The sequence below is a fragment of the Durotheca rogersii genome (assembly GCF_024521655.1).
Source record: "Durotheca rogersii strain YMJ 92031201 chromosome Unknown GGS23scaffold_55, whole genome shotgun sequence".
Lineage (NCBI taxonomy): Eukaryota > Fungi > Ascomycota > Sordariomycetes > Xylariales > Xylariaceae > Durotheca > Durotheca rogersii.
In genome coordinates, this window is record NW_026251286.1 from 143,829 (window position 1) to 152,828 (window position 9,000).

The 9,000-nt window shown below is 52.6% G+C and overlaps 2 protein-coding genes across 2 annotated transcripts; one reads left to right on the plus strand and one right to left on the minus strand.

Moving 5' to 3' along the window:
- The first annotated feature begins 2,197 nt into the window (after positions 1 to 2,197).
- On the plus strand, positions 2,198 to 3,562 carry GGS23DRAFT_445573 (uncharacterized protein). Its single transcript, XM_051513970.1, has 2 exons — positions 2,198 to 2,465; positions 2,533 to 3,562. Exons 1-2 carry the CDS (start codon positions 2,307 to 2,309, stop codon positions 3,379 to 3,381), a joined length of 1,008 nt encoding a protein of 335 aa, XP_051367243.1. The 5' UTR covers positions 2,198 to 2,306; the 3' UTR covers positions 3,382 to 3,562.
- Positions 3,563 to 3,595: 33 nt separating this feature from the next.
- Positions 3,596 to 5,996, minus strand: GGS23DRAFT_445510 (bicyclomycin resistance protein). Its single transcript, XM_051513969.1, has 2 exons — positions 5,243 to 5,996; positions 3,596 to 5,111 (listed from the first exon to the last, which is right to left on the minus strand). Exons 1-2 carry the CDS (start codon positions 5,679 to 5,681, stop codon positions 3,811 to 3,813), a joined length of 1,740 nt encoding a protein of 579 aa, XP_051367244.1. The 5' UTR covers positions 5,682 to 5,996; the 3' UTR covers positions 3,596 to 3,810.
- Positions 5,997 to 9,000: the final 3,004 nt, after the last annotated feature.

The window sequence follows — 9,000 nt, forward strand, 5'->3', positions numbered from 1 at the left end:
TACCTATCTAAGGTAGGAAAGAGGTAGGGACCCAAGAGGTAAGTGCCTATAGCACGCATATCATGCATGTGTGAGGTGCCTGCCTTTAAGGTATAGCATCTGCGTCTGCCTCTTTAGCGGAATCTGCGATCGAGGTATAATGTGGCTTGAATACCTCTGGGGTACACCTACATCTTAGGCACCTACCGCAGGTACCATAAGTATCTACAGAAGACGATCTAGGAAAGCCACACCGCTACTTACTTAGGCACACACCTCACCTCTTCCTATAGCTATGTGCCTACATTCCTTCTTTTCGTACGTTGTCCGCCTGGGGATATTATGCCCTTGGACATCTGGTTAATTTGAAACGATACCGAGAAGATTAGCATGGCCCCTGCACTAAGGATGAACACGCTGCATCAAAGAGATGCTAAACATCTTTCGAGGAGAGGGGATACGGAATAGAACGTGTTGCGCACGAAACGAGAACAGAGATGCCTAGATAGGGAGCCGAGTGAGCCATACATATGTAGATAGCCTAGCCTAGCACGCCCCCAGCATAGCCTCACCCGCGGGTGTTGAATAGTATTACTTGCCAACACCGCTACTAATACTACTCTGTCTGGGGACGATCGTGTCCGCGGGCCACAATGGCCCTAGTTCCCGTCACAGCAGGTCACATTACGAGAGAAGTTATCAGCTAGTTACCTGCTGGTTGAAAAAAAGGAGAGAAAAGTAACTCCAATATGAAACTATGAAACGAGATGGTCTGCCCTCGACACCCTCCACAAGAGCTTACAATCGAGCAGAAACAGGACCAAGCCCTATATGTTGTACGAGGGAAGCTGACCATCCGGGTCCGAGAGGGTTTGATGGTGCGGCGGCGCTGCTGCATAGGTTGCCGGAGCTACGAGTGAACCGGGCGGTGGGTTTAGCATGGAGATCAAAGCAGTCGGTACGGTCAAGCCGTCTAGCATAAGCAGCGTTGGAGGCGCATAGCGCTATGTGTGAACATAACGTAGGCATATTAGCACGTACTCTTCGTTTGGGCCCTTGATGTCTCTATATATGTTGTCGAAATCTTGCGCCGGAGTCTCAGCTGGAGTAGCCCAACTATAATAATAATATCTGTGATTAAAGCCGTCACGATAGCTACTCTGCCGCCTTCCCATCCACAGAGCTCGGCGAGTCGATGTAGTAGTGACACTCCCGTAGCCTCTTTAGGCTCTGATAAATGATAAAACTAATAGTTGACTATACCTTATAAACGCGAGGTAAGTGTGTAGTATGATGTCGTAGACACACCAATGCTGACTTGCTTCGTGTTTCGAAGCTTAGTTGGATTAGCGTTTTCTCTGTATTAACAGACTCTATCAGTACGGTATTAGAGTGCTCTCGATCTCTCCGTGATATCATACTGAGGTCCGAGGAGGAGTTAAAAGATGTTGGTGCTGGGCGGTGCCCCTCCTCTCCTTTTCTTCTACTTTTGAATACCGAAAAGGCGACTCGGTAGGGCTATTCGTGATATTCCATCGTGCATTCGCCGACGAGGGAGAGATTCTCGTCAAATATTTCATAACCTCTAATAACTCGCTCTCTTCTCTCGAAAACTCGTACTACAACGTAATACACCCGCCGCAGCCATCGCGTTGCAAGGAGAGGATTGAAAGTCTCGATTGGTCACACATCGACGAGGAATGATAGTATCAATCCCGTCGAACCAAATTTTAGTCCCGTGGCCTGCACAGAGCGAAACTGTAAGTGATATGAAGGGCAAGGCTGGCCCGAGGGTGGAGGACGGCTGGTTATGACAGCCAAATTGGCCTCGCTGGATGGCATTCACATCGCCATCGCCGTAAGTGCTGCCTCGTAAGGCGTTCTCGGCCGCACCTCGGGGCGGCTACTCGCTCGCATGGTAGCACACAGAGATGCAGTCATCTCGGACGAGTGGGCTTACGGTGCGATGTTGCAAGTGCTGCGCGCTGCCCTGCACCAATGAGGCCCCGGGAATGATGCATCTCATGGTTTCCTGCAGGCTGAGCTCGCCATATCCAAACATCAGGACATCGGGGTGGCCAGTACGCGAGCGGGCGGCCGATAGATAGATCTATACTGCCCTCCATCTACCCTCCTCTTCACGTCCGCGCCTGACCTTGTCCCTCTCAAGCTCGATAAAAGCCCCCCTCACCCCCTTCCCCCCTCCCCCGCGAGCCGGAAAAGGGGGCGCAAGCGGGGCTTCCGTGATGGTTCAAACCTAGCTAACGTCCTCCTCTAAACAGCCGAGAGCGCGGTTTCTTTTCCCCCGCTGACGCGCGATCTCGGCCATGGCTCACAAGTCAGCCGGACGTGACTACTACGCCGTTCTGGGCATCGACCGAACGGCAGACCCGGGGGCCATCAAGGCAGCCTGGAGGCGGCTCGCCAAGGCCAAGCACCCAGACAAGAACCCCGATAATCCCAACGCCACGGTGGAATTTCAGCTTGTACGTACCGTGCCGAAGGCAATATCCCGTCCTCTGATCGACTAACATGAGAGGGGGCGGGATGCAGCTGGAGTCCGCGTACTCGACCTTGAAAGACTCCCGCCAGCGAGCGGCGTACGACGAGCAGCTGTCCGCGCACTCTGCCGAGCCGAAGGGGGGCAAAACGGCCGCGGGCCGGGGCTCCGGCGAGGCGCCGAAGTGCGAGACGCGGGGAGACTGGATAAGGGACCTCGGGGAGAGGCTGGTGGCGGTGAGAGCGGCGAGGGCGCGGGCGCAGCAGCGCTTCGAGGCGGCCAACTGCGAGTACGACAACCTGCACGAGACCGCGCGAGAGACGGAGGAGCTGGGGGTGCAGCGGGGGCTCATCGACACCAACGAATTCGTCTTCGGTGGCGGCGGCGGCGGCCGGAAGAAGCCCAACCTCTGGGCCTCGCTCGCCGGCACGCTGGCCGGCGCCGCCAAGTCGGAGCGGCGCAAGCGCGAGGAGCGCGCGTGGCGCGAGGCGTGGGAGCAGCGGCGGGGCGACCTGCGCGCGGGGCTGCGCGCCGTCGGCAAGCAGCGGGACTGCGAAGCCGACGCTCTACGCGCCGCCTTCGCCGCCCACGCGTGCCTAGCCGACGAGCTCGCGAGCCTGGAGAGGGAGGAGCGCATGGAGAGGCAGAGGGAAAGGGAGAGAGAGATGGAGAGGAAGAGAGAGAGGAAGAGAGGGAAAGAGGAGCTGAGAAAGGAGCGCGAGCGCAGGACGCATAGCTGGAGGAGGGCGATGAGCGTGGCCGAGGAAGAGGAGCAGGACGAGGGTCGTGAGAAGGAGCGGACGGAGTGGGTCGACGACGACTACGAGTACGACCGCCGGAGGTATCGTATGCGCCAGCATGAGCGAGAGGCTGAGCGCCGGAACAAAGTCTCGTCTGGATGACGGCCGAAAAGGAGTGGGGGGAGATAGACGGGCCGAGATTCGACTAGGGATTTGTATTCAACCGACCTTTTTTTTATCACGTCCGGCAATTACTGGGAGAAAGATATCAGAGCACTGTGCAGATGACAACATTTCCCCCCTTTTTGGAAAATAGGGCCTGTGTCATTGATGCGTCTCAGACGATCTTGCCAAGGGGGAGAAAGGAAATCTCAAGAGGGCATAACTCAATCTATGGTCTAGACGGCCCAATACATGCGGCACAGAAAGACGGCATCGGTAGCTGTGACGACCTCTCTATAGTTATAAGTATAAAGGATAGAAGGCGTCTGTTTACCCAACCTTTTTATATGCGCCCGTCTCCTCGTTGATGCAACTAACCCAATTTTTTCTAGGAGAAAGCTAGCAAAAGCATACCTACCGATCTAGCGACTAGAGATTCTTGATCGCGAACCTATGCCGTAAATATTCTCCGTACCTGATAATAACAACCGCTACGGGGAATAAAGCAACAGCGATGAAGCCGAGCAGACTGTTGCCCCAGCCGATGCCTAGTTTATCGTACATCGGCAGGCCAGCCAGCGGGAGCACGGCGCCGGCTGTCGATCTAACCACCGTATTAGATGCGATAGCCGAAGCGGCGTAGATAGTAAAGGTATCGACGAGGTACATCTGAATCGTCATAAAAACGAGGATATTGCCTACGCCTACCACGGTCATTCCGATAATAGGGGCGATCCAATGTACCCTGTAGGATGCCGTCCAGCCGTAGATAAACAACCCAGCCGGGATCAACATGGCTCCAACGGGGAGTAGGGGTAGGCGGTATTCTGGCTTTATACCCGACGTAGCCTTGCCAGCCGTCTGAGCTTTCGCATCGTCCTCGGCCGCCTTCCTCTGTATGTACTTATCAGAGGTAAGGCTAAATATGGCAATTCCGAACAGGCTTCCCGCGCCGAGCCCGAGGAAGGCTAAGCCGACCGTGCTCGTAGAGAAGCCGTAATATTGCATAAACACTTGGGTGATAGTAGTGAACATGAGGTATAGATAGCCGTACGTGACGGCCATGTAGAGGGCGGTAATAGCGACGATGGGGGAGAGGAACAGCATTCGAAAGGGTCGGATGATGCCTCGCTTGAAGTAGTCGCTGGCCGATAAGCCCACGTCGAGCTTTGACCGGATCAGGTCGTTACCGGTCTCCTTGCGTAGCCGAGCAGCCTTTTTCTCCAAGATAACGGGTGCATAGCTCTCTTTCATGCTGAAGAGCATCAATATCGTCAGGAAGCCACCCACAATGGTCAGCAACCAGAACGCCCACCTCCAGCCCTTGGCGTCGGTCAGGAAACCCCCAGCTACGGGACCGATAATGGGTCCCAGAAGCGGACCGATGCTGAATATGGCCATCGCGGCTCCTCGCTTCTCCTGAGCGATCATGTCAGCGATAGAGCCACCGCCGTTCGTGATGGGCGCCGAGCCGAACACGCCCGCGAAGAACCGGAAGACGATCAAGGCGTTCAGGGTGGGGGCGAGTGCGCAGCCAACCGAGAAAGCCACAAATCCGACGTTACATATGTGGTACAATATGACCCGACCGTATATCTCGGAGAGCGGTGCGAACAACATAGGGCCCGCCGCGAAACCCAGCACGTACACCGACACTACGAAAGCGGCAATCTCTAAGGAGGTGGACTGGAATTCGCGCATAACCTGAGGAACGCCGGGGGCGAAGACGGCTACGTGACCACGTTAGCGTTGACCTAAGGTATATAACGCTGTGTCGCACACATCTCTTTTTTCTCTCTTTTTAAACGTAGGTGCGTATACGCAATGCGGACGGGGGGGAGGGCGCAGGTTGGTAACTTACACGATGCGAGCGGGGAGATGAACGTCATAGCACTGATGAGACTGCAGTTGAGACCCTTGCGCCAGGTCGGCCAGTTGTACGGGTTCTCGGGATCGTTGGGGCCGTCCCACCAGACGACATTGGCGTCGTCGCTGCCATCGTCGTTTTCGTCGCTGGCACCCAAGAGCACACCCTGGCCCGGCTGGCGGCCCTTCTCGACGTCGCGATCAGCTTTGCTCCTCTTGCTGGCGATGGAATTCCTCCTCCGCTCGGCTATCGATCGCCTTCGCTTGAGCTCCTCCTGTTCCGTAAGCACGAACCCTTCGCTCGACGGGATATCCGCGTCGTGACCCTCGTCCACGGCCTGGCTTATCTTGCGACTGAGCTGTATGTCGACGTCATTGTCGCGCTCGCCGTCGGGATGCGTCCCGGCGGCGGTCGACGCCGTGCTGGACGTCATTGATGAAATCTAGTCAGCGGGCAGGCGCCTGTCAACAACTCGATTCGATACGGATCAGTCTAGCTAGCTAAGCCAGTAATGTCACCCAAGGCTAGAGATGCGACTGAAAAACAAACGAAAAAAAAAAAAAGGGCTGGCATGCGTGAGTTGCAGGTTTAGAGAAGGCTTACCTGTGCTTGGCTTCTTCGCCGAAGGCTTGGGCGAGTCTAACCCCAGCGCGACTGATTGGCACTGGGAAGGCTTGCTCGGGTATGGTGGTATGATACTATGCGTCCCGGATGGGTAGGTGGGCGCTGGGGGTTCTAATTAAAGACGCTCCTCGTGTCTGGCGCTTGGGTTCTGTGGGCTCGTTACCGCTATTCGTACTAGGCTGGACCGACGACGCGTCTTGGGATGTCCTTGGGATCTCGATTTCACCTCACTGACGGAGGGGCTGAAGAGGGAGGAGAAAAAGGAAAAAAGAAACAAATAAAAAGAAAGAGGGAAGAGGGAAGAGATGGATGGGTCAGGTCCAGGGTTGGTTGGGAACGAAGCGAGAAGCCGGCACATACGGGAAGGGCAGATATCACTTACACCGATCCCGCCTGTGCTCTGGCTGGGACTCGAGCGCGATGTCACGCTCTTTTTCCCTTAAGCAACATGCGATTGGACCCCTGGCGCTGGTCCCAGGACGAACCTATTCATAAAGACGAAGATGCAGCAGCTCGAGCGAAAGAGAGACCCCTGATCGGGATTCCCAGCGGTTCGGGCTGGACTCCGACAAGGGCGGGTTCGACGGTGTCCGCCTGACAGGCTGGCCCTGCACAACTTGTTCATTATTTTCTGACCGGCACCCGCTTGCCACCAATCATCAGCTGGCCATCGGATTTCGTGTCTATATCGGAGAGTCGGCGTCGCGGATGGGTGCGAAACCCGGACCCAACGGCCCCCTCCAGCAGGGCTTGTAGCAGCCATACGTCTGGTCGTTGTCGGTCCTGTCTGTCTCTGTCTGCATATTAGCCTATAGGCCACATGTTCGGTACTAATAGTCGGCACTAATAGTAGGCATGGAGGCAGCGGCAGCGACAAGAAAGGAAAAACTTGTACAAGGTCGCAATTTGCACATGACCCAGGCCGCAGCACGCACCGTCCTATAGGCGACTCCATTCCGGCCCTCGGCGGATGGGCGACGGAGGCAGAGGGGAGGGGAGAGAAATAAGCTGACCTCTTTGGCTGCTTGCTGGTGTGTTGGGTGGATGGATAGGTACCTATCGTTACCTCTGTTCACGGAGAGATCGCGGGTGGCACACACACGCGCACACGGTAACAATCTGATCCGATATGCCGCTACATAAAAATCCCCGCTACCTGCTCGGCCGGGGGAGGGATGGGGGAAGCTGTTGCCCCAGATGGATCTAACGGCACTAGTGGTAGGCACGAGCCAGGAAGGCAGGGAGAGGAGGGAAGGGGAAGCTGCCGGTAGTAGGCTAGCAGGCAGCCAGGTACCTAAAGTACTTAGGGTAGTGTAGCAATATGGACCTATGTCCCACCCTGGAGTTTCCCATATTTCCTCTCGTCGAGGACGTCGACAATCCTTACTAAGCAAAGTACATACGTATCTCTCGGGAACATCTGCGGCTTGCTATGGGGGGCAAACATGCCGCAACCTGCTTGCTGACGTAGGCAGGTACGCAGGCAGGTTACCTACCTAGGTAGGCACGCCATGCATACACACACATGCATGCGCCGTAACACTCGGGCGGTCAGCAGCAAATCTGCACACCCCTAACGGGTTGCTGTTCGACATACTCATAAATATATGCATATAATTATATATATTTAAATAAGTAGTAATCAAATGGAAGACCGCCTGCACGTAGGTACCTTATCAGAGACCCTCTCTCCCCTCAGACTTAGACGCCGTAATATCTGCCGAACAGCATCTCTTCCCCCCTCTCTCCATTTCTGGACAACCACCGGCCCCCCCTCAACTCCAACCCCTTACCCGTATCGGTATATACAAAGTCGGCTTTACAGCACTCCCACTCTTCTATACGCCTCCCCTAGCTGAATTCCTAGCGGCAGCCAATTAAGTAACAGCGCCCTCCATACGCTCGTCCAGGCAATAATGCCTTGTCAGGCAGAGGACATCGTCGCCCTTGGCACCGCTCTCCTAGTTCTCTTTTGATTTTAGTCTCGGATATATCATCGCGCCCATAGTCGCGAGCCCCAACGACTGCCGCATTGCTTACCCCATCGGCGGAAACCGGGTTTTTTTTCGGTGGCAGCGAGCGGTTGCTGGGGAGAGCGAGACGAGACGAGACGAGACAATAGAGTGTATACCTAGACTTATGGGAGACCTCCTAAACATGGCCCCGTCACCCCGAATTCCGCATGGTATGATAATAGGTGACCACGCCACTTTCCGAGCATCAGTGCGCGCTGCAACCCATCGCTACCCGGACCCGACGCGCGCGAAGGCAGTACTGATAGTACTCTCCCCCCACCCCGTCTCTAATATAAGTTAGGGTACCGCTCTACGGACCACCCCTTCACGGACCAGGCATTTTGTATGGGGTTTACATACAAAAAGTTTATTTTAATAAAAGCCATAAAAAATCGGAAAAAAATCGGAAAAGTCGGAAATTTGATTACGTAATTGGCTTACTTAATTTAATTAACATATGTTTTTTCCGAATTTTTTAGTCTATAAAATAAAGAGTTTTATACGATTTTAGTTTTTTTTTTCTTACACTAACAGTTTCCTATATAATTTATTAGGGAATCTAATATAATAGTACGAAATTACCCTTTTAAAGTTTTTTTTAACCGTAATAAAGTGGAGTTATTACATAATTAAAGATAGGCTAATTAGAAAAATGATTACTATTACTAAATCTTATTTTTATTACTTCATTTTATTTTTATTTAATTTTTTATCTAAAAAAATAGGTAAATTTTTAAATTTTTAAACCTTATTTTATATGGAAAACCTAAACTTTTTAAATTCACCCGATTTCCAATATAAAATTCTGAAAAACTTTTAATTAAAAAACGTCTAATTTTTTAAGATAATAAATTAAATAAAAATAAAATCACCTAATAAAAATAAGATTAAGTAATCATAACCATTTTTCTAATTAGCCTATCTTTGATTATGTAATAGCTCTACTTTATTACGGTTAAAAAAAACTTTAAAAGGGTGATTTCGTATCATTATATTAGATTCCTTAATAAATTATATGGGAAACTATTAGTGCCAGAAAAAAAAAACTAAAATCGTATAAAACTCTTTATTTTATAGACTAAAGAATTCGGGAAAAATATATGTTAATTGAAT

What these genes read in the sequence shown, in the direction of transcription:
- GGS23DRAFT_445510 (XM_051513969.1), bottom strand. Translation starts at nt 5,681, where the DNA reads ATGACGTCCAGCACGGCGTCGACCGCCGCCGGGACGCATCCCGACGGC. An exon ending in CATCTCCCCGCTCGCATCGT is followed by an intron (nt 5,112 to 5,242) that starts GTAAGTTACCAA and finishes GTGGTCACGTAG; the next exon opens with CCGTCTTCGCCCCCGGCGTT.
- GGS23DRAFT_445573 (XM_051513970.1), top strand. Translation starts at nt 2,307, where the DNA reads ATGGCTCACAAGTCAGCCGGACGTGACTACTACGCCGTTCTGGGCATC. An exon ending in CCACGGTGGAATTTCAGCTT is followed by an intron (nt 2,466 to 2,532) that starts GTACGTACCGTG and finishes GGCGGGATGCAG; the next exon opens with CTGGAGTCCGCGTACTCGAC.